This window comes from Notolepis coatsorum (assembly GCF_963971535.1).
Source record: "Notolepis coatsorum genome assembly, chromosome: 2".
In the NCBI taxonomy this organism is placed as follows: Eukaryota; Metazoa; Chordata; class Actinopteri; order Aulopiformes; family Paralepididae; genus Notolepis; species Notolepis coatsorum.
In genome coordinates, this window is record NC_140166.1 from 141,371,494 (window position 1) to 141,396,102 (window position 24,609).

Below are 24,609 nucleotides of genomic sequence, written 5' to 3' on the forward strand. Positions count from 1 at the left end.
AAGTGTCTCTAACCAGACCTTCGATAGTTACTGTAATACAAGTGTCTCTAACCAGACCTTCCATAGTTACTGTAATACAAGTGTCTCTAACCAGACCTTCCATAGTTACTGTAATACAAGTGTCTCTAACCAGACCTTCCATAGTTACTGTAATACAAGTGTCTCTAACCAGACCTTCCATAGTTACTGTAATACTAGTGTCTCTAACCAGACCTTCCATAGTTACTGTAATACAAGTGTCTCTAACCAGACCTTCCATAGTTACTGTAATACTAGTGTCTCTAACCAGACCTTCCATAGTTACTGTAACACAAGTGTCTCTAACCAGACCTTCCATAGTTACTGTAATACAAGTGTCTCTAACCAGACCTTCCATAGTTACTGTAATACTAGTGTCTCTAACCAGACCTTCCATAGTTACTGTAATACAAGTGTCTCTAACCAGACCTTGAGACCTGAGAAACGCAGTCCTTACGCTGAGGCCCTTCTTGAAAACGTCTTCAGTCAAGAAGTCAGACAGCATCCTCAGAACTGATGCTCCCTGGAGAGATAGAGAGAGACGAGGTAGAGAGAGAGAGAGAGAGAGAGAGAGAGAGACAAGGGAGAGAGAGAGAGACGGGGTAGAGAGAGACGAGGTAGAGAGAGAGAGAGAGATGAGGTAGAGAGAGAGAGACAAGGTAGAGAGAGAGAGAGAGATGAGGTAGAGAGAGAGAGACGAGGTAGAGAGAGAGAGAGAGAGAGAGAGACGAGGTAGAGAGAGAGACGAGGTAGAGAGAGAGAGACGAGGTAGAGAGAGAGAGACAAGGTAGAGACGAGGTAGAGAGAGAGAGAGACGAGGTAGAGAGAGAGAGAGAGAGACGAGGAGAGAGAGAGAGAGAGAGAGAGAGAGAGAGAGAGAGAGAGAGAGAGAGAGAGAGAGAGAGAGAGAGAGAGAGAGAGAGAGAGAGAGAGAGAGAGAGGGGGGGGGCAGAGGGGAGAGATGACAGCATGTTAGGACCAGAGCTCTGTTTCTGGTTAGGGACTATGGTCTGAGTGACAGGTGCTGCAGTACCTTGCTGTAGGAAATGGCGTCAAACAGTTCGCTGATCTGAGCAGGTTTCTGGATGTCGTCCTCCTGCGATGACAGAGGGTGTGAGGAGGCCAGAGCGTCCACCGCGAACACCCTGTGGACGTCCCCCAGCACGATCATGTCCTTCTGCAGGCGGAGACACGCGCGTTAACCCTTTCACTGCCACACTGTAACCCTTTCACTGCCACACTGTAACCCTTTCACTGCCACACTGCCACACTGTAACCCTTTCACTGTGACAATAATACTGAAGGTTAGCCCTTTACTATCACACAACTGACAGCGATGCTCCATCATTGGTTAACTCCTTACCCATCACTCACATATTGATTAGCTAACAAAGATAACTCCTTACCATTCACCTACATATTGATTAGCTAACAAAGATAACTCCTTACCCATCACCCACATATTGATTAGCTAACAAAGATAACTCCTTACCATTCACCCACATATTGATTAGCTAACAAAGATAACTCCTTACCATTCACCCACATATTGATTAGCTAACAAAGATAACTCCTTACCCATCACTCACATATTGATTAGCTAACAAAGTTAACTCCTTACCATTCACCCACATATTGATTAGCTAACAAAGATAACTCCTTACCCATCACCCACATATTGATTAGCTAATAAAGATACATATTTACTTATTACTAGGGATGTCCGATATTATCGGCCGACCGATATTATCGGCCGATATCGGCAGTAAAATGTGATATCGGAAAATATCGGTATCGGTTTAAAAACAAAAAAAAACAATAACAATATTTGTTATATATATATCCAGTGAAATTATTAGTTACCTGAAATTATTCAGTTTTTTGGACGGGGAAACCCTGCATATATCGGTATCGGTTGATATCGGTATCGGAAATTAAGAGTTGGACAATATCGGAATATCGGTATCGGTAAAAAAGCCAATATCGAGCATCCCTACTTATTACCTATGTATTGGTGAGCTAATAATGATCAGTCCATATCCTGTTCCAATCAGGTCCAGCATGGTATTCAGCACAACTAATATTAATATCAATAACATATTGATTGTAAATGATTGATTGATTATGAATCCATTCCAAATGATTCCACATGAATCTATTCTACTAAATCTATATAAGCATCTATAAAAATCTATAAACATATATAGCCTGTACTGATGACCTCACCACATAAATCTATAAGCATCTATAGCCTGTACTGATGACCTCACCACATAAATCTATAAACATCTATAGCCTGTACTGATGACCTCACCACATAAATCTATAAGCATCTATAGCCTGTACTGATGACCTCACCACATAAATATATAAGCATCTATAGCCTGTACTGATGACCTCACCACATAAATCTATACGCATCTATAGCCTGTACTGATGACCTCACCACATAAATCTATAAGCATCTATAGCCTGTACTGATGACCTCACCACATAAATCTATACGCATCTATAGCCTGTACTGATGACCTCACCACATATATCTATAAGCATCTATAGCCTGTACTGATGACCTCACCACATAAATCTATAAGCATCTATAGCCTGTACTGATGACCTCACCACATAAATCTATAAGCATCTATAGCCTGTACTGATGACCTCACCACATAAATCTATAAGCATCTATAGCCTGTACTGATGACCTCACCACATAAATCTATAAGCATCTATAGCCTGTACTGATGACCTCACCACATAAATCTATAAGCATCTATAGCCTGTACTGATGACCTCACCACATAAATCTATAAGCATCTATAGCCTGTTCTGATGACCTCACCACATAAATCTATAAGCATCTATAGCCTGTACTGATGACCTCAGCGAGGCCGGCCCCCAGGTACTCACCACGTTCCAGGAGGGCTCAGCGAGGCCGGCCCCCAGGTACTCACCACGTTCCAGGAGGGCTCAGCGTGGGCGGCCCCCAGGTACTCACCACGTTCCAGGAGGGCTCAGCGTGGTCGGTCGGCCCCCAGGTACTCACCACGTTCCAGGAGGGCTCAGCGTGGGCGGCCCCCAGGTACTCACCACGTTCCAGGAGGGCTCAGCGTGGCCGGTCGGCCCCCAGGTACTCACCACGTTCCAGGAGGGCTCAGCGAGGCCGGCTCCCAGGTACTCACCACGTTCCAGGAGGGCTCAGCGTGGTCGGCCCCCAGGTACTCACCACGTTCCAGGAGGGCTCAGCGTGGTCGGTCGGCCCCCAGGTACTCACCACGTTCCAGGAGGGCTCATCGTGGTCGGTCGGCCCCCAGGTACTCACCACGTTCCAGGAGGGCTCAGCGTGGTCGGTCGGCCCCCAGGTACTCACCACGTTCCAGGAGGGCTCAGCATGGTCGGTCGGCCCCCAGGTACTCACCACGTTCCAGGAGGGCTCAGCGTGGGCGGCCCCCAGGTACTCACCACGTTCCAGGAGGGCTCAGCGAGGCCGGCTCCCAGGTACTCACCACGTTCCAGGAGGGCTCAGCGAGGCCGGCTCCCAGGTACTCACCACGTTCCAGGAGGGCTCAGCGTGGTCGGTCGGCCCCCAGGTACTCACCACGTTCCAGGAGGGCTCAGCGTGGTCGGTCGGCCCCCAGGTACTCACCACGTTCCAGGAGGGCTCAGCGTGGGCGGCCCCCAGGTACTCACCACGTTCCAGGAGGGCTCAGCGTGGTCGGCTCCCAGGTACTCACCACGTTCCAGGAGGGCTCAGCGTGGTCGGTCGGCCCCCAGGTACTCACCACGTTCCAGGAGGGCTCAGCGTGGGCGGCCCCCAGGTACTCACCACGTTCCAGGAGGGCTCAGCGTGGTCGGTCGGCCCCCAGGTACTCACCACGTTCCAGGAGGGCTCAGCGAGACCGGCTCCCAGGTACTCACCACGTTCCAGGAGGGCTCAGCGAGGCCGGCTCCCAGGTACTCACCACGTTCCAGGAGGGCTCAGCGTGGTCGGCCCCCAGGTACTCACCACGTTCCAGGAGGGCTCAGCGAGGCCGGCTCCCAGGTACTCACCACGTTCCAGGAGGGCTCAGCGTGGTCGGCTCCCAGGTACTCACCACGTTCCAGGAGGGCTCAGCGTGGTCGGCTCCCAGGTACTCTACGTAGGAGGCAAAGCCTTCGTTCAGCCACAGGTCATTCCACCAGCGCAGGGTTACCAGGTTACCAAACCACTACACACACACACACACACACACACACACACACACACACACACACACACACACACACACACACACACACACACACACACACACACACACACACACACACATATATAAATATACGCACACACACACACACACAGGAGGGGACAGATGACAGAGTAGCCTTCAGGAAGATGGATTATATATGAGACAGACAGATGGATTATATCTGAGACAGACAGATGGATTATATCTGAGACAGACAGGAAGATGGATTATATCTGAGACAGTCAGACAGGTGGATTATATCTGAGACAGACAGGAAGATGGATTATATCTGAGACAGACAGATGGATTATATCTGAGACAGACAGATGGATTATATCTGAGACAGACAGGTGGATTATATCTGAGACAAACAGGAAGATGGATTATATCTGAGACAGACAGGAAGATGGATTATATCTGAGACAGACAGACAGATGGATTATATCTGAGACAGACAGGAAGATGGATTATATCTGAGACAGACAGGTGATTTATATCTGAGACAGACAGATGGATTATATCTGAGACAGACAGATGGATTATATCTGAGACAGACAGGTGGATTATATCTGAGACAGACATGAAGATGGATTATATCTGAGACAGACAGGAAGATGGATTATATCTGAGACAGACAGACAGATGGATTATATCTGAGACAGACAGATGGATTATATCTGAGACAGACAGACAGATGGATTATATCTGAGACAGACAGATGGATTATATCTGAGACAGACAGACAGATGGATTATATCTGAGACAGACAGACAGATGGATTATATCGGAGACAGACAGACAGATGGAATATATCTGAGACAGACAGATGGATTATATCTGAGACAGACAGACAGATGGATTATATCTGAGACAGACAGACAGATGGATTATATCTGAGACAGACAGGGGGTGTATTGTAACAGAGGACAGGAGGTGTACTGTAACTGAGAGGACACTAGGGGGTGTACTGTAACTGAGAGGACACTAGGGGGTGTATTGTAACAGAGGACAGGGGGTGTATTGTAACAGAGGACAGGGCTACAGTGAAGCAGTACTGCCATGACAACGCACCATGTGGGCCAGTTCGTGGGAGATGATGGCAGCGATTCTCTGCTTGTTGGAGTTGGAGGAGAACGCCTTGTCATAGAGCAGCGCGGTCTCTCTGTAGGTGATCAGGCCCCAGTTCTCCATGGCCCCAGCGTTGAAGTCTGGCAGGGCTATCTGGTCTGCACAGAGCAAGCGGCTGTCAATCAACTGACAGTACAAGGGTTAAGTGATCTACATTAATCAGTGTTTATTACTGCTAGTTTATCTTTCTGATCGCTCTCCTGTTCTAACCTTCTGAGACTTGCAGGAGCCATTTCTAAGCTAGCACAGTGGATTTCTAAGCTAGCACAGTCATTTTATAAGCTAGCACAGTTTTGATTGATTGATTGATTGACGATTTTATTAACAGATTGTAGAATGGGTACAATACAGTACAGCTCAATGCACACAATTGTTAAGGGGATGCAGACCAGAGAAAGACTTCTGTCTTGTTTACATCAGGGTCCCCCATTTTCAATTCATAGTGACATTTATGACATACATGACATACAGATAGACAGTACTGCTACATCTATACATTTATGACATACCATATTTACAAATATACAGTACTGTTTATTCTATACATTTGACAAAGAAACTGTACATCGGAGGAGGTTGGGTGGGTGGGTGGGGGGCGGTGGGTAGGCGGGATGGGGTAACAGTACATTGGATTATCCACGAAAACATACTTGGTCCCAAGAAGAGGGTCTTGTGTATTATTGGTTTAGGACATTTACTGTACATTGGAGGGGGTTGCGTTAGGACATTTACAGGGGCCAGTTTCGAATAGCACTCTCCCGCAGGTGCTCTTTGAGAGTGGTTTTAAAAGTGGGTAGGGATTCAAATTCCTTTACAGCTTTGGGTAGGGCGTTCCACATTGATGTGGCATAATTGCAAAGCGTGTTTAGTCCCTTGTTTGAGCCGAATCTGGGTTTAACATGATTTGTGGAGCTCCCTCTGGTGTTGTGGTCGTGGTATTCACTGACCTTTGGGAAGTATTTTGACATGTACATAGTCATAGTCGTGTAGTGTATCTTGTAGACCAGGCCCATTGCAAGTTGCTGTACTCTGTCGTCTACTCTAAGCCATCCTAGGTTGTCAAAGTGGGCAGGGGTGAGGTGGGTTCTAGGAGTAAGGTCAAGCAGTAGTCTGATCAGTTTGTTTTGTGATGTTTGTAATTTAGTTTTTAGCGGACTTCAAAATTGCGAGAGTGACCCCTCTGCACAAAAAGGGCAGCAAATTAGACCCAGGCAACTACCGCCCTGTTTCTATTCTTACCTCCATCTCAAAAGTCATGGAATAAATTGTCTACGAACAGGTCGAAAAGTACCTAGCGGAAAAAAATCGAATCTACAAATTCCAATCTGGCTTCAGAACATCCAACTCCACTGACACATGCCTTCTCTATTTGAACGACCACATCAAACAAGAGGTGGACACGACACTGTCAATCACTCCATTCTGATTGACAAGCTAAAAGCAATTGGTTTTGATAGTTTATCAGTGAGCTGGATGCAATCCTACCTGGAGGGGAGAGAACAGATGGTGGAGGTAAACGGTACCCTATCCCCCCCTCCCAGTGAGCTGTGGTGTTCCACAAGGAAGCATACTAGGACCGCTACTGTTCCTAATTTATGCAAATGACATGTCGTCAGCCTGTGACTGCAACTTGTTCTTGTTCGCGGATGACTCAGCCCTGCTGGTCTCTGACAGGTTGAAAAAACCCTCAGCTCAGAACTCGGCAGAATCTGCACCTGGCTCGCTGATAACAAACTATCATTACACCGGATCAAATAACAAACTCAGCAAGACCGACAGCTTCTCAGTTACATTGGGTAACAATATTGTCACAAGGAAAGATGAAATTACCTGGGTTCCATCCTAGAGGCAAATCTTTCCTGTGACAAAATGGCATCCAATGTAAACAAAAAAGTCAACCAACAAACTAGATTTTTGTACCGGATCTCCTCTCTGGTAAACAAGAATACCCTGAAGACTCTGGCAGGAGCACTCATTCAAGGGTACTACGACTATGCTTGCACCTCATGGTACCAAAGTACACTAGTGGAGGAGTCTAGTGGAGGAGTCTAGTGGAGGAGTCAGGTCTTGATGAGAGGAGACTAGTGGAGGAGTCTAGTGGAGGAGGCGGTATAACACCTGTTGTTATTCAACCTGCATCACCTGTTGTTATTCCAACCGTTCAGAAATCTTTCTGGTGTCGTTCCAAATGCATTCTCAAGTGGTTCTAGAGTGGTTCTAGAGTGGTTCTAGAGTGGTTCTGAAGTGGTTCTGAAGTGGTTCTGAAGTGGCTCTGAAGTGGTTCTAAAGTGGTTCTAGAGTGGTTCTGAAATGGTTCTGAAGTGGTTCTGAAGTGGCTCTGAAGTGGTTCTAAAGTGGTTCTAGAGTTGTTCTAGAGTGGTTCTGAAGTGGTTCTAGAGTGATTCTGAAGTGGTTATGAAGTAGTTCTAGAGTGGTTCTAGAGTGGTTATATAGTGTTCTGAATAAGTTATAGAGTGGTTCTGAAGTGGTTCTAGAGTGGTTCTGAAGTGGTTCCAGAGTGGTTCTGAAGTTGTTCTGAAGTAGTTCTAGAGTGGTTCTGAAGTAGTTCTAGAGTGGATCTAGAGTGGTTCTGAAGTGGTTCTGAAGTGGTTCAAGAGTGGTTCTAAAGTGGTTCTAGAGTGTTTCTAGAGTGGTTCTGAGGTGGTTTTAGAATGGTTCTGAAGTGGTTCTAGAGTGGTTCTAGAGTGGTGGTCCTAGAGTTGTTCTAAAGTGGTTCTGAAGTGGTCCTAGAGTGGTTCTGAAGTGGTTCTAGAGTGGTTCTAAAGTGGTTCTTGAGTGGTTCTAGAGTGGTTCTGAAGTGGTTCTAGAGGGGTGCTGAAGTGTTTCTGAAGTGGTTCTGAAGTAGTTCTAGAGTGGTTCTGAAGTGGTTCTGAAGTAGTTCTAGAGTGTTTCTGAAGTGTTTCTGAAGTAGTTCTGAAGTGGTTCTAGAGTGGTTCTGAAGTGGTTCTAGAGTGGTTCTGAAGTGGTTCTGAAGTGGTTCTAGAGTGGTTCTGAAGTGGTTCTAAAGTGGTTCTAGAGTGCCTCTAAAGTGGTTCTAAAGTGGTTGTGAAGTGGTTCTAGAGGGGTGCTGAAGTGTTTCTGAAGTGGTTCTGAAGTAGTTCTAGAGTGGTTCTGAAGTGGTTCTGAAGTAGTTCTAGAGTGGTTCTGAAGTGTTTCTGAAGTGGTTCTGAAGTGGTTCTAGAGTGGTTCTGAAGTGGTTCTAGAGTGGTTCTGAAGTGGTTCTGAAGTGGTTCTAGAGTGGTTCTGAAGTGGTTCTAGGGTGCCTCTAAAGTGGTTCTAGAGTGGTTCTGAAGTGGTTCTAGAGTGGTTCTAGAGTGGTTCTGAAGTTGTTCTAGAGTGGTTCTGAAGTGGTTGTAGAGTGGTTCTAAAGTGGTTCTGAGGTGGTTCTAGAGTGGTTCTGAAGTGGTTCTCGAGTGATTCTCGAGTGGTTCTGAAGTGGTTCTGAAGTGGTCCTAGAGTGGTTCTAGAGTGGTTCTGAAGTGGTTCTGAAGTGGTTCTGAAGTGGTCCTAGAGTGGTTCTGAAGTGGTTCTAGAGTGGTTCTAAAGTGGTTCTTGAGTGGTTCTAGAGTGGTTCTGAAGTGGTTCTAGAAGGGTGCTGAAGTGTTTCTGAAGTGTTTCTGAAGTGGTTCTGAAGTGGTCCTAGAGTGGTTCTGAAGTGGTTCTAGATTGGTTCTAAAGTGGTTCTTGAGTGGTTCTAGAGTGGTTCTGAAGTGGTTCTAGAGGGGTGCTGAAGTGGTTCTGAAGTAGTTCTAGAGTGGTTCTGAAGTGGTTCTGAAGTAGTTCTAGAGTGGTTCTGAAGTGTTTCTGAAGTGGTTCTGAAGTGGTTCTAGAGTGGTTCTGAAGTGGTTCTGAAGTGGTTCTGAAGTGGTTCTAGAGTGGTTCTGGAGTGGTTCTGAAGTGGTTCTAAAGTGGTTCTAGAGTGCATCTAAAGTGGTTCTAGAGTGGTTCTGAAGTGGTTCTAGAGTGGTTCTGAAGTTGTTCTAGAGTGGTTCTGAAGTGCTTCTGAAGTGGTTCTAGAGTGGTTCTAGAGTGGTCCTGAAGTGGTTCTGAAGTGGTCCTAGAATGGTTCTGAAGTGGTTCTAGAGTGGTTCTAGAGTGGTTCTGAAGTGGTTCTGAAGTAGTTCTAGAGTGTTTCTGAAGTGTTTCTGAAGTGGTTCTGAAGTGGTTCTAGAGTGGTTCTGAAGTGGTTCTAGAGTGGTTCTGAAGTGGTTCTGAAGTGGTTCTAGAGTGGTTCTGAAGTGGTTCTAAAGTGGTTCTAGAGTGCCTCTAAAGTGGTTCTAAAGTGGTTGTGAAGTGGTTCTAGAGGGGTGCTGAAGTGTTTCTAAAGTGGTTCTGAAGTAGTTCTAGAGTGGTTCTGAAGTGGTTCTGAAGTAGTTCTAGAGTGGTTCTGAAGTGTTTCTGAAGTGGTTCTGAAGTGGTTCTAGAGTGGTTCTGAAGTGGTTCTAGAGTGGTTCTGAAGTGGTTCTGAAGTGGTTCTAGAGTGGTTCTGAAGTGGTTCTAGGGTGCCTCTAAAGTGGTTCTAGAGTGGTTCTGAAGTGGTTCTGAAGTGGTTCTAGAGTGGTTCTGAAGTGGTTCTAGGGTGCCTCTAAAGTGGTTCTAAAGTGGTTCTTGAGTGGTTCTAGAGTGGTTCTGAAGTGGTTCTAGAGGGGTGCTGAAGTGTTTCTGAAGTGTTTCTGAAGTGGTTCTGAAGTGGTCCTAGAGTGGTTCTGAAGTGGTTCTAGATTGGTTATAAAGTGGTTCTTGAGTGGTTCTAGAGTGGTTCTGAAGTGGTTCTAGAGGGGTGCTGAAGTGGTTCTGAAGTGGTCCTAGAGTGGTTCTGAAGTGGTTCTAGATTGGTTCTAAAGTGGTTCTTGAGTGGTTCTAGAGTGGTTCTGAAGTGGTTCTAGAGGGGTGCTGAAGTGGTTCTGAAGTAGTTCTAGAGTGGTTCTGAAGTGGTTCTGAAGTAGTTCTAGAGTGGTTCTGAAGTGTTTCTGAAGTGGTTCTGAAGTGGTTCTAGAGTGGTTCTGAAGTGGTTCTAGAGTGGTTCTGAAGTGGTTCTGAAGTGGTTCTAGAGTGGTTCTGAAGTGGTTCTAAAGTGGTTCTAGAGTGCCTCTAAAGTGGTTCTAGAGTGGTTCTGAAGTGGTTCTAGAGTGGTTCTGAAGTTGTTCTAGAGTGGTTCTGAAGTGCTTCTGAAGTGGTTCTAGAGTGGTTCTAGAGTGGTCCTGAAGTGGTTCTGAAGTGGTCCTAGAATGGTTCTGAAGTGGTTCTAGAGTGGTTCTAGAGTGGTTGTGAAGTGGTTCTGAAGTGGTCCTAGAGTGGTTCTGAAGTGGTTCTAGAGTGGTTATAAAGTGGTTCTTGAGTGGTTCTAGAGTGGTTCTGAAGTGGTTCTAGAGTGGTTCTGAAGTGGTTCTAGAGTGGTTCTGAAGTGGTTCTAAAGTGGTTCTAGAGTGGCTCTAAAGTTGTTCTAGAGTGTCTCTAAAGTGGTTCTGAAGTGGTTCTAGAGTGGTTCTGAAGTGGTTCTAGAGTGGTTCTAGAGTGGTTCTAAAGTGGTTCTGAAGTGGTCCTAGAGTGGTTCTGAAGTGGTTCTAGAGTGGTTCTGAAGTGGTTCTAGAGGGGTGCTGAAGTGTTTCTGAAGTGGTTCTGAAGTAGTTCTAGAGTGGTTCTGAAGTGGTTCTGAAGTAGTTCTAGAGTGGTTCTGAAGTGTTTCTGAAGTGGTTCTGAAGTGGTTCTAGAGTGGTTCTGAAGTGGTTCTAGAGTGGTTCTAAAGTGGTTCTGAAGTGGTTCTGAAGTGGTTCTAAAGTGGTTCTAGAGTGCCTCTAAAATGGTTCTAGAGTGGTTCTAGAGTGGTTCTGAAGTTGTTCTAGAGCAGTTCTGAAGTGGTTCTAGAGTTGTTCTAGAGTGGTTATGATGTGGTTCTAGAGTGGTTCTGAAATGGTTCTAGAGTGGTTCTAGAGTGGTCCTGAAGTGGTTCTGAAGTGGTCCTAGAATTGTTCTGAAGTGGTTCTAGAGTGGTTCTAGAGTGGTTGTGAAGTGGTTCTGAAGTGGTCCTAGAGTGGTTCTGAAGTGGTTCTAGAGTGGTTCTAGAGTGGTTCTGAAGTGGTTCTGAAGTGGTTCTAGAGTGGTTCTGAAGTGGTTCTAAAGTGGTTCTAGGGTGGCTATAAAGTGGTTCTAGGGTGGCTATAAAGTGGTTCTAGAGTGGTTCTGAAGTGGTTCTAGAGTGGTTCTGAAGTGGTTCTAGAGTGGTTCTAGAGTGGTTCTGAAGTGGTTCTAGAGTGGTTCTGAAGTGGTTCTGAAGTGGTCCTAGAGTGGTTCTGAAGTGGTTCTAGAGTGGTTCTAGAGTTGTTCTAAAGTGGTTCTGAAGTGGTCCTAGAGTGGTTCTGAAGTGGTTCTGAAGTGGTTCTAGAGTGGTTCTAGAGTGGTTCTGAAGTGGTTCTGAAGTGGTTCTAGAGTGGTTCTGAAGTGGTTCTAGAGTGGTTCTAGAGTGGTTCTGAAGTGGTTCTAGAGTGGTTCTAGAGTGGTTCTGAAGGGTTTATGAAATGGTTCTGATGGGGCTCTGATGTGAAGTTGTAGCCAGTATATGTTGTGTTCTTACTAGAATTGGGTAGCTGGTTAGGGTTAGGGTTAGGGTCAGGGTTAGGGTTAGGGTTAAGTTGTTCTTACCAGACTTGGGCAGAGGGTAGGTGGAGTTGTAATATGTCTCAAAGAACCTGAGGATGGGTCCCGTCACGTTCAGAGCATACTCTCCCTGACCTGCTGCTATGGCCTTCTTCCGAGCAAAGATGCGTATCTAATTAAACACACACACACACACACACACACACACACACACACACACACACACACACACACACACACACACACACAGGTATCAGGTGATGTCGATGTAACACATGTGATACAGGTATTGATTATCCAGGATATTCTTTAAATATACTTGTATAGTAGTTGCACATGTAGCTTTACAGGACATTGGTGTCAAATCACTTTCATATGAGATCAATTAAAAGTAGAGTAGAAACTTCCAAACGACTTATCATGACAACTGTCACATAGAAATAGAACAGTATCTGTGTTGTAGTGTAATAGTGTCTCTGTGAAGGTAACTACTGTCTCTGTGAAGGTAACTACTGTCTCTGTGAAGGTAACTACTGTCTGTGTGAAGGTAACTACTGTCTGTGAAGGTAACTACTGTCTGTATGAAGGTAACTACTGTCTCTGTGAAGGTAACTACTGTCTCTGTGAAGGTAACTACTGTCTCTGTGAAGGTAACTACTGTCTGTGTGAAGGTAACTACTGTCTCTGTGAAGGTAACTACTGTCTGTGTGAAGGTAACTACTGTCTGTGTGAAGGTAACTACTGTCTCTGTGAAGGTAACTACTGTCTCTGTGAAGGTAACTACTGTCTGTGTGAAGGTAACTACTGTCTCTGTGAAGATAACTACTGTCTCTGTGAAGGTAACTACTGTCTCTGTGAAGGTAACTACTGTCTGTGTGAAGGTAACTACTGTCTCTGTGAAGGTAACTACTGTCTCTGTGAAGGTAACTACTGTCTCTGTGAAGGTAACTACTGTCTGTGTGAAGGTAACTACTGTCTGTGTGAAGGTAACTACTGTCTCTGTGAAGGTAACTACTGTCTCTGTGAAGGTAACTACTGTCTCTGTGAAGGTAACTACTGTCTCTGTGAAGGTAACTACTGTCTCTGTGAAGGTAACTACTGTCTCTGTGAAGTTAACTACTGTCTGTGTGAAGGTAACTACTGTCTCTGTGAAGGTAACTACTGTCTCTGTGAAGGTAACTACTGTCTCTGTGAAGGTAACTACTGTCAGTGTGAAGGTAACTACTGTCTGTGTGAAGGTAACTACTGTCTCTGTGAAGGTAACTACTGTCTCTGTGAAGGTAACTACTGTCTGTGTGAAGGTAACTACTGTCTCTGTGAAGGTAACTACTGTCTCTGTGAAGGTAACTACTGTCTCTGTGAAGGTAACTACTGTCTCTGTGAAGGTAACTACTGTCTCTGTGAAGGTAACTACTGTCTGTGTGAAGATAACTACTGTCTGTGTGAAGGTAACTACTGTCTCTGTGAAGGTAACTACTGTCTCTGTGAAGGTAACTACTGTCTCTGTGAAGGTAACTACTGTCTCTGTGAAGGTAACTACTGTCTGTGTGAAGGTAACTACTGTCTGTGTGAAGATAACTACTGTCTCTGTGAAGGTAACTACTGTCTGTGTGAAGGTAACTACTGTCTCTGTGAAGGTAACTACTGTCTCTGTGAAGGTAACTACTGTCTGTGTGAAGGTAACTACTGTCTGTGTGAAGGTAACTACTGTCTCTGTGAAATTAACTACTGTCTCTGTGAAGGTAACTACTGTCTCTGTGAAGGTAACTACTGTCTCTGTGAAGGTAACTACTGTCTGTGTGAAGGTAACTACTGTCTGTGTGAAGGTAACTACTGTCTCTGTGAAGGTAACTACTGTCTGTGTGAAGGTAACTACTGTATCTGTCTGTGTGAAGGTAACTACTGTCTCTGTGAAGGTAACTACTGTCTCTGTGAAGGTAACTACTGTCTGTGTGAAGGTAACTACTGTCTCTGTGAAGGTAACTACTGTCTCTGTGAAGGTAACTACTGTCTCTGTGAAGGTAACTACTGTCTGTGTGAAGGTAACTACTGTCTATGTGAAGGTAACTATTGTCTCTGTGAAGGTAACTACTGTCTCTGTGAAGGTAACTACTGTCTGTGTGAAGGTAACTACTGTCTCTGTGAAGGTAACTACTGTCTCTGTGAAGGTAACTACTGTCTCTGTGAAGGTAACTACTGTCTCCGTGAAGGTAACTACTGTCTCTGTGAAGGTAACTACTGTCTCTGTGAAGGTAACTACTGTATCTGTGAAGGTAACTACTGTCTCTGTGAAGGTAACTACTGTCTGTGTGAACGTAACTACTGTCTCTGTGAAGGTAACTACTGTCTCTGTGAAGGTAACTACTGTCTCTGTGAAGGTAACTACTGTCTGTGTGAAGGTAACTACTGTCTCTGTGAAGGTAACTACTGTTTCTGTGAAGGTAACTACTGTCTCTGTGAAGATAACTACTGTCTCTGTGAAGGTAACTACTGTCTGTGTGAAGGTAACTACTGTCTGTGTGAAGGTAACTACTGTCTCTGTGAAGGTAACTACTGTCTCTGTGAAGGTAACTACTGTCTCTGTGAAGGTAACTACTGTCTCTGTGAAGGTAACTACTGTCTCTGTGAAGGTAACTACTGTCTGTGTGAAGGTAACTACTGTCTCTGTGAAGGTAACTACTGTCTCTGTGAAGGTAACTACTGTCTCTGTGAAGGTAACTACTGTCTGTGTGAAGGTAACTACTGTCTCTGTGAAGGTAACTACTGTCTGTGTGAAGGTAACTACTGTCTCTGTGAAGGTAACTACTGTCTGTGTGAAGGTAACTACTGTCTGTGTGAAGGTAACTACTGTCTCTGTGAAGGTAACTACTGTCTCTGTGAAGGTAACTACTGTCTGTGTGAAGGTAACTACTGTCTCTGTGAAGGTAACTACTGTCTCTGTGAAGGTAACTACTGTCTCTGTGAAGGTAACTACTGTCTGTGTGAAGGTAACTACTGTCTCTGTGAAGGTAACTACTGTCTCTGTGAAGGTAACTACTGTCTCTGTGAAGGTAACTACTGTCTCTGTGAAGGTAACTACTGTCTCTGTGAAAGTAACTACTGTCTCTGTGAAGGTAACTACTGTCTGTGTGAAGGTAACTACTGTCTCTGTGAAGGTAACTACTGTCTCTGTGAAGGTAACTACTGTCTCTGTGAAGGTAACTACTGTCTATGTGAAGGTAACTACTGTCTGTGTGAAGGTAACTACTGTCTCTGTGAAGGTAACTACTGTCTCTGTGAAGGTAACTACTGTCTCTGTGAAGATAACTACTGTCTCTGTGAAGGTAACTACTGTCTCTGTGAAGGTAACTACTGTCTCTGTGAAGGTAACTACTGTCTGTGTGAAGGTAACTACTGTCTCTGTGAAGGTAACTACTGTCTGTGTGAAGGTAACTACTGTCTCTGTGAAGGTAACTACTGTCTCTGTGAAGGTAACTACTGTCTCTGTGAAGGTAACTACTGTCTCTGTGAAGGTAACTACTGTCTCTGTGAAGGTAACTACTGTCTCTGTGCAGATAACTACTGTCTATGTGAAGGTAACTACTGTCTCTGTGAAGGTAACTACTGTCTCTGTGAAGGTAACTACTGTCTCTGTGAAGGTAACTACTGTCTCTGTGAAGGTAACTACTGTCTCTGTGAAGGTAACTACTGTCTCTGTGAAGGTAACTACTGTCTCTGTGAAGGTAACTACTGTCTGTGTGAAGGTAACTACTGTCTGTGTGAAGGTAACTACTGTCTCTGTGAAGGTAACTACTGTCTCTGTGAAGGTAACTACTGTCTGTGTGAAGGTAACTACTGTCTCTGTGAAGGTAACTACTGTCTCTGTGAAGGTAACTACTGTCTGTGTGAAGGTAACTACTGTCTGTGTGAAGGTAACTACTGTCTGTGTGAAGGTAACTACTGTCTGTGTGAAGGTAACTACTGTCTGTGTGAAGGTAACTACTGTCTCTGTGAAGGTAACTACTGTCTGTGTGAAGGTAACTACTGTCTCTGTGAAGGTAACTACTGTCTGTGTGAAGGTAACTACTGTCTCTGTGAAGGTAACTACTGTCTCTGTGAAGGTAACTACTGTCTGTGTGAAGGTAACTACTGTCTCTGTGAAGGTAACTACTGTCTGTGTGAAGGTAACTACTGTCTCTGTGAAGGTAACTACTGTCTGTGTGAAGGTAACTACTGTCTGTGTGAAGGTAACTACTGTCTCTGTGAAGGTAACTACTGTCTGTGTGAAGGTAACTACTGTCTCTGTGAAGGTAACTACTTAACTACTGTCTCTGTGAAGGTAACTACTGTCTCTGTGAAGGTAACTACTGTCTGTGTGAAGGTAACTACTGTCTGTGTGAAGGTAACTACTGTCTCTGTGAAGGTAACTACTGTCTCTGTGAAGGTAACTACTGTCTGTGTGAAGGTAACTACTGTCTCTGTGAAGGTAACTACTGTCTCTGTGAAGGTAACTACTGTCTCTGTGAAGGTAACTACTGTCTGTGTGAAGGTAACTACTGTCTGTGTGAAGGTAACTACTGAGTCTGTGAAGGTAACTACTGTCTCTGTGAAGGTATCTACTGTCTCTGTGAAGGTAACTACTGTCTCTGTGAAGATAACTAATGTCTGTGTGAAGGTAACTACTGTCTCTGTGAAGGTAACTACTGTCTCTGTGAAGGTAACTACTGTCTGTGTGAAGGTAACTACTGTCTCTGTGAAGGTAACTACTGTCTCTGTGAAGGTAACTACTGTCTGTGTGAAGGTAACTACTGTCTGTGTGAAGGTAACTACTGTCTGTGTGAAGGTAACTACTGTCTCTGTGAAGGTAACTACTGAGTCTGTGAAGGTAACTACTGTCGCTGTGAAGGTAACTACTGTCTCTGTGAAGGTAACTACTGTCTCTGTGAAGGTAACTACTGTCTCTGTGAAGGTAACTACTGAGTCTGTGAAGGTAACTACTGTCTCTGTGAAGGTAACTACTCTGTCTCTGTGAAGGTAACTACTGTCTCTGTGAAGGTAACTACTGTCTCTGTGAAGGTAACTACTGTCTCTGTGAAGGTAACTACTGTCTGTGTGAAGGTAACTACTGTCTCTGTGAAGGTAACTACTGTCTATGTGAAGGTAACTACTGTCTGTGTGAAGGTAACTACTGTCTGTGTGAAGGTAACTACTGTCTCTGTGAAGGTAACTACCTTCTCTGTGAAGGTAACTACTGTCTCTGTGAAGGTAACTACTGTCTCTGTGAAGGTAACTACTGTCTGTGTGAAGGTAACTACTGTCTCTGTGAAGGTAACTACTGTCTGTGTGAAGGTAACTACTGTCTCTGTGAAGGTAACTACTGTCTCTGTGAAGGTAACTACTGTCTGTGTGAAGGTAACTACTGTCTGTGTGAAGGTAACTACTGAGTCTGTGAAGGTAACTACTGTCTCTGTGAAGGTAACTACTGTCTCTGTGAAGGTAACTACTGTCTCTGTGAAGATAACTACTGTCTGTGTGAAGGTAACTACTGTCTCTGTGAAGGTAACTACTGTCTCTGTGAAGGTAACTACTGTCTGTGTGAAGGTAACTACTGTCTGTGTGAAGGTAACTACTGAGTCTGTGAAGGTAACTACTGTCTCTGTGAAGGTATCTACTGTCTCTGTGAAGGTAACTACTGTCTCTGTGAAGATAACTAATGTCTGTGTGAAGGTAACTACTGTCTCTGTGAAGGTAACTACTGTCTCTGTGAAGGTAACTAATGTCTGTGTGAAGGTAACTACTGTCTCTGTGAAGGTAACTACTGTCTCTGTGAAGGTAACTACTGTCTGTGTGAAGGTAACTACTGTCTGTGTGAAGGTAACTACTGTCTGTGTGAAGGTAGCTACTGTCTCTGTGAAGGTAACTACTGAGTCTGTGAAGGTAACTACTGTCTCTGTGAAGGTAACTACTGTCTCTGTGAAGGTAACTACTGTCTCTGTGAAGGTAACTACTGTCTCTGTGAAGGTAACTACTGAGTCTGTGAAGGTAACTACTGTCTCTGTGAAGGTAACTACTCTGTCTCTGTGAAGGTAACTACTGTCTCTGTGAAGGTAACTACTGTCTCTGTGAAGGTAACTACTGTCTCTGTGAAGGTAACTACTGTCTGTGTGAAGGTAACTACTGTCTCTGTGAAGGTAACTACTGTCTCTGTGAAGGTAACTACTGTCTGTGTGAAGGTAACTACTGTCTGTGTGAAGGTAACTACTGTCTCTGTGAAGGTAACTACCTTCTCTGTGAAGGTAACTACTGTCTCTGTGAAGGTAACTACTGTCTCTGTGAAGGTAACTACTGTCTGTGTGAAGGTAACTACTGTCTCTGTGAAGGTAACTACTGTCTGTGTGAAGGTAACTACTGTCTCTGTGAAGGTAACTACTGTCTCTGTGAAGGTAACTACTGTCTGTGTGAAGGTAACTACTGTCTGTGTGAAGGTAACTACTGAGTCTGTGAAGGTAACTACTGTCTCTGTGAAGGTAACTACTGTCTCTGTGAAGGTAACTACTGTCTCTGTGAAGATAACTACTGTCTGTGTGAAGGTAACTACTGTCTCTGTGAAGGTAACTACTGTCTCTGTGAAGGTAACTACTGTCTGTGTGAAGGTAACTACTGTCTCTGTGATGGTAACTACTGTCTCTGTGAAGGTAACTACTGTCTGTGTGAAGGTAACTACTGTCTGTGTGAAGGTAACTACTGTCTGTGTGAAGGTAACTACTGTCTCTGTGAAGGTAACTACTGAGTCTGTGAAGGTAACTACTGTCTCTGTGAAGGTAACTACTGTCTCTGTGAAGGTAACTACTGTCTCTGTGAAGGTAACTACTGTCTCTGTGAAGGTAACTACTGTCTCTGTGAAGGTAACTACTGAGTCTGTGAAGGTAACTACTGTCTCTGTGAAGGTAACTACTCTGTCTCTGTGAAGGTAACTACTGTCTCTGTGAAGGTAACTACTGTCTCTGTGAAGGTAACTACTGTCTCTGTGAAGGTAACTACTGTCTGTGTGAAGGTAACTACTGTCTCTGTGAAGGTAACTACTGTCTCTGTGAAGGTAACTACTGTCTGTGTGAAAGTAACTACTGTCTGTGTGAAGGTAACTACTGTCTCTGTGAAGGTAACTACCTTCTCTGTGAAGGTAACTACTGTCTCTGTGAAGGTAACTACTGTCTCTGTGAAGGTAACTACTGTCTGTGTGAAGGTAACTACTGTTTCTGTGAAGGTAACTACTGTCTGTGTGAAGGTAACTACTGTCTCTGTGAAGGTAACTACTGTCTCTGTGAAGGTAACTACTGTCTCTGTGAAGGTAACTACTGTCTGTGTGAAGGTAACTACTGTCTCTGTGAAGGTAACTACTGTCTGTGTGAAGGTAACTACTGTCTCTGTGAAGGTAACTACTGAGTCTGTGAAGGTAACTACTGTCTGTGTGAAGGTAACTACTGTCTCTGTGAAGGTAACTACTGAGTCTGTGAAGGTAACTACTGTCTCTGTGAAGGTAACTACTGTCTCTGTGAAGGTAACTACTGTCTCTGTGAAGGTAACTACTGTCTCTGTGAAGGTAACTACTGTCTCTGTGAAGGTAACTACTGAGTCTGTGAAGGTAACTACTGTCTCTGTGAAGGTAACTACTCTGTCTCTGTGAAGGTAACTACTGTCTCTGTGAAGGTAACTACTGTCTCTGTGAAGGTAACTACTGAGTCTGTGAAGGTAACTACTGTCTCTGTGAAGGTAACTACTCTGTCTCTGTGAAGGTAACTACTGTCTCTGTGAAGGTAACTACTGTCTCTGTGAAGGTAACTACTGTCTCTGTGAAGGTAACTACTGTCTGTGTGAAGGTAACTACTGTCTCTGTGAAGGTAACTACTGTCTCTGTGAAGGTAACTACTGTCTGTGTGAAGGTAACTACTGTCTGTGTGAAGGTAACTACTGTCTCTGTGAAGGTAACTACCTTCTCTGTGAAGGTAACTACTGTCTCTGTGAAGGTAACTACTGTCTCTGTGAAGGTAACTACTGTCTGTGTGAAGGTAACTACTGTTTCTGTGAAGGTAACTACTGTCTGTGTGAAGGTAACTACTGTCTCTGTGAAGGTAACTACTGTCTGTGTGAAGGTAACTACTGTCTCTGTGAAGGTAACTACTGTCTCTGTGAAGGTAACTACTGTCTCTGTGAAGGTAACTACTGTCTGTGTGAAGGTAACTACTGTCTGTGTGAAGGTAACTACTGTCTCTGTGAAGGTAACTACCTTCTCTGTGAAGGTAACTACTGTCTCTGTGAAGGTAACTACTGTCTCTGTGAAGGTAACTACTGTCTGTGTGAAGGTAACTACTGTCTCTGTGAAGGTAACTACTGTCTGTGTGAAGGTAACTACTGTCTCTGTGAAGGTAACTACTGTCTCTGTGAAGGTAACTACTGTCTCTGTGAAGGTAACTACTGTCTCTGTGAAGATAACTACTGTCTCTGTGAAGGTAACTACTGTCTGTGTGAAGGTAACTACTGTCTCTGTGAAGGTAACTACTGTCTGTGTGAAGGTAACTACTGTCTCTGTGAAGGTAACTACTGTCTCTGTGAAGGTAACTACTGTCTCTGTGAAGTTAACTACTGTCTGTGTGAAGGTAACTACTGTCTCTGTGAAGGTAACTACTGTCTCTGTGAAGGTAACTACTGTCTCTGTGAAGGTAACTACTGTCTGTGTGAAGGTAACTACTGTCTCTGTGAAGGTAACTACTGTCTCTGTGAAGGTAACTACTGTCTCTGTGAAGGTAACTACTGTCTGTGTGAAGGTAACTACTGTCTCTGTGAAGCTAACTACTGTCTCTGTGAAGGTAACTACTGTCTCTGTGAAGGTAACTACTGTCTCTGTGAAGGTAACTACTGTCTCTGTGAAGGTAACTACTGTCTCTGTGAAGGTAACTACTGTCTGTGTGAAGATAACTACTGTCTGTGTGAAGGTAACTACTGTCTCTGTGAAGGTAACTACTGTCTCTGTGAAGGTAACTACTGTCTCTGTGAAGGTAACTACTGTCTCTGTGAAGGTAACTACTGTCTCTGTGAAGGTAACTACTGTCTCTGTGAAGGTAACTACTGTCTGTGTGAAGGTAACTACTGTCTGTGTGAAGATAACTACTGTCTCTGTGAAGGTAACTACTGTCTGTGTGAAGGTAACTACTGTCTCTGTGAAGGTAACTACTGTCTCTGTGAAGGTAACTACTGTCTCTGTGAAGGTAACTACTGTCTCTGTGAAGGTAACTACTGTCTGTGTGAAGGTAACTACTGTCTCTGTGAAGGTAACTACTGTCTCTGTGAAGGTAACTACTGTCTGTGTGAAGGTAACTACTGTCTGTGTGAAGGTAACTACTGTCTCTGTGAATGTAACTACTGTCTGTGTGAAGGTAACTACTGTCTCTGTGAAGGTAACTACTGTATCTGTGAAGGTAACTACTGTCTCTGTGAAGGTAACTACTGTCTGTGTGAAGGTAACTACTGTCTGTGTGAAGGTAACTACTGTCTCTGTGAAGGTAACTACTGTCTCTGTGAAGGTAACTACTGTCTCTGTGAAGGTAACTACTGTCTCTGTGAAGGTAACTACTGTCTGTGTGAAGGTAACTACTGTCTGCGTGAAGGTAACTACTGTCTCTGTGAAGGTAACTACTGTCTGTGTGAAGGTAACTACTGTATCTGTCTCTGTGAAGGTAACTACTGTCTCTGTGAAGGTAACTACTGTCTCTGTGAAGGTAACTACTGTCTCTGTGAAGGTAACTACTGTCTGTGTGAAGGTAACTACTGTCTCTGTGAAGGTAACTACTGTCTGTGTGAAGGTAACTACTGTCTCTGAGGTAACTACTGTCTCTGTGAAGGTAACTACTGTCTCTGTGAAGGTAACTACTGTCTCTGTGAAGGTAACTACTGTCTCTGTGAAGGTAACTACTGTCTGTGTGAAAGTAACTACTGTAACTACTGTGTCTGTGAAGGTAACTACTGTCTGTGTGAAGGTAACTACTGTCTATGTGAAGGTAACTACTGTCTCTGTGAAGGTAACTACTGTCTCTGTGAAGGTAACTACTGTCTGTGTGAAGGTAACTACTGTCTCTGTGAAGGTAACTACTGTCTGTGTGAAGGTAACTACTGTCTGTGTGAAGGTAACTACTGTCTCTGTGAAGGTAACTACTGTCTGTGTGAAGGTAACTATTGTCTCTGTGAAGGTAACTACTGTCTCTGTGAAGGTAACTACTGTCTCTGTGAAGGTAACTAGTGTATCTGTGAAGGTAACTACTGTCTGTGTGAAGGTAACTACTGTCTCTGTGAAGGTAACTACTGTCTCTGTGAAGGTAACTACTGTCTCTGTGAAGGTAACTACTGTATCTGTGAAGGTAACTACTGTCTCTGTGAAGGTAACTACTGTCTGTGTGAAGGTAACTACTGTCTCTGTGAAGGTAACTACTGTCTCTGTGAAGGTAACTACTGTCTCTGTGAAGGTAACTACTGTCTCTGTGAAGGTAACTACTGTCTCTGTGAAGGTAACTACTGTCTCTGTGAAGGTAACTACTGTATCTGTGAAGGTAACTACTGTCTGTGTGAAGGTAACTACTGTCTCTGTGAAGGTAACTACTGTCTCTGTGAAGGTAACTACTGTCTGTGTGAAGGTAACTAATGTCTGTGTGAAGGTAACTACTGTCTCTGTGAAGGTATCTACTGTCTCTGTGAAGGTAACTACTGTCTGTGTGAAGGTAACTACTGTCTCTGTGAAGGTAACTACTGTCTGTGTGAAGGTAACTACTGTCTCTGTGAAGGTAACTACTGTCTCTGTGAAGGTAACTACTGTCTCTGTGAAGGTAACTACTGTCTCTGTGAAGATAACTACTGTCTCTGTGAAGGCAACTACTGTCTGTGTGAAGGTAACTACTGTCTCTGTGAAGGTAACTACTGTCTGTGTAAAGGTAACTACTGTCTCTGTGAAGGTAACTACTGTCTCTGTGAAGGTAACTACTGTCTCTGTGAAGGTAACTACTGTCTCTGTGAAGGTAACTACTGTCTGTGTGAAGGTAACTACTGTCTCTGTGAAGGTAACTACTGTCTCTGTGAAGGTAACTACTGTCTCTGTGAAGGTAACTACTGTCTCTGTGAAGGTAACTACTGTCTCTGTGAAGGTAACTACTGTCTGTGTGAAGGTAACTACTGTCTCTGTGAAGGTAACTACTCTCTGTGTGAAGGTAACTACTGTCTCTGTGAAGGTAACTACTGTCTGTGTGAAGGTAACTACTGTCTCTGTGAAGGTAACTACTGTCTCTGTGAAGGTAACTACTGTATCTGTGAAGTTAACTACTGTCTGTGTGAAGGTAACTACAGTCTCTGTGAAGGTAACTACTGTCTCTGTGAAGGTAACTACTGTCTCTGTGAAGGTAACTACTGTCTGTGTGAAGGTAACTACTGTCTGTGTGAAGGTAACTACTGTCTCTGTGAAGGTAACTACTGTCTCTGTGAAGGTAACTACTGTCTGTGTGAAGGTAACTACTGTCTGTGTGAAGGTAACTACTGTCTCTGTGAAGGTAACTACTGTCTCTGTGAAGGTAACTACTGTCTCTGTGAAGGTAACTACTGTCTGTGTGAAGATAACTACTGTCTGTGTGAAGGTAACTACTGTCTCTGTGAAGGTAACTACTGTCTCTGTGAAGGTAACTACTGTCTCTGTGAAGGTAACTACTGTCTCTGTGAAGGTAACTACTGTCTCTGTGAAGTTAACTACTGTCTGTGTGAAGGTAACTACTGTCTGTGTGAAGATAACTACTGTCTCTGTGAAGGTAACTACTGTCTGTGTGAAGGTAACTACTGTCTCTGTGAAGGTAACTACTGTCTCTGTGAAGGTAACTACTGTATCTGTGAAGTTAACTACTGTCTGTGTGAAGGTAACTACAGTCTCTGTGAAGGTAACTACTGTCTCTGTGAAGGTAACTACTGTCTCTGTGAAGGTAACTACTGTCTGTGTGAAGGTAACTACTGTCTGTGTGAAGGTAACTACTGTCTCTGTGAAGGTAACTACTGTCTCTGTGAAGGTAACTACTGTCTGTGTGAAGGTAACTACTGTCTGTGTGAAGGTAACTACTGTCTCTGTGAAGGTAACTACTGTCTCTGTGAAGGTAACTACTGTCTCTGTGAAGGTAACTACTGTCTGTGTGAAGATAACTACTGTCTGTGTGAAGGTAACTACTGTCTCTGTGAAGGTAACTACTGTCTCTGTGAAGGTAACTACTGTCTCTGTGAAGGTAACTACTGTCTCTGTGAAGGTAACTACTGTCTCTGTGAAGTTAACTACTGTCTGTGTGAAGGTAACTACTGTCTGTGTGAAGATAACTACTGTCTCTGTGAAGGTAACTACTGTCTGTGTGAAGGTAACTACTGTCTCTGTGAAGGTAACTACTGTCTCTGTGAAGGTAACTACTGTCTCTGTGAAGGTAACTACTGCCTGTGTGAAGGTAACTACTGTCTGTGTGAAGGTAACTACTGTCTCTGTGAAGGTAACTACTGTCTCTGTGAAGGTAACTACTGTCTCTGTGAAGGTAACTACTGTCTGTGTGAAGGTAACTACTGTCTCTGTGAAGGTAAC

At 44.2% G+C, this 24,609-nt stretch overlaps 2 protein-coding genes across 2 annotated transcripts in view; one reads left to right on the forward strand and one right to left on the reverse strand.

Annotated features, from left to right (window-relative positions):
* Positions 1 to 12,365, reverse strand: part of LOC311223548 (aminopeptidase N-like) — a gene marked incomplete at both ends in the record, with an annotated part of 81,231 nt that extends 68,866 nt beyond the window's left edge. The window contains 6 exons of the mRNA XM_084308328.1: positions 476 to 541; positions 1,052 to 1,195; positions 4,113 to 4,226; positions 5,319 to 5,473; positions 12,036 to 12,162; positions 12,360 to 12,365. Coding sequence (XP_084164454.1) covers positions 476 to 541; positions 1,052 to 1,195; positions 4,113 to 4,226; positions 5,319 to 5,473; positions 12,036 to 12,162; positions 12,360 to 12,365 — 612 coding nt within the window. The remainder of the gene's footprint in view (positions 1 to 475; positions 542 to 1,051; positions 1,196 to 4,112; positions 4,227 to 5,318; positions 5,474 to 12,035; positions 12,163 to 12,359) is intronic.
* A 45-nt stretch (positions 12,366 to 12,410) lies between these two features.
* LOC311223549 (aminopeptidase N-like) overlaps positions 12,411 to 24,609 on the forward strand; it is a gene marked incomplete at both ends in the record, with an annotated part of 163,499 nt that continues 151,300 nt past the window's right edge. Inside the window, one exon of the mRNA XM_084308329.1 lies at positions 12,411 to 12,419. Coding sequence (XP_084164455.1) covers positions 12,411 to 12,419 — 9 coding nt within the window. The remainder of the gene's footprint in view (positions 12,420 to 24,609) is intronic.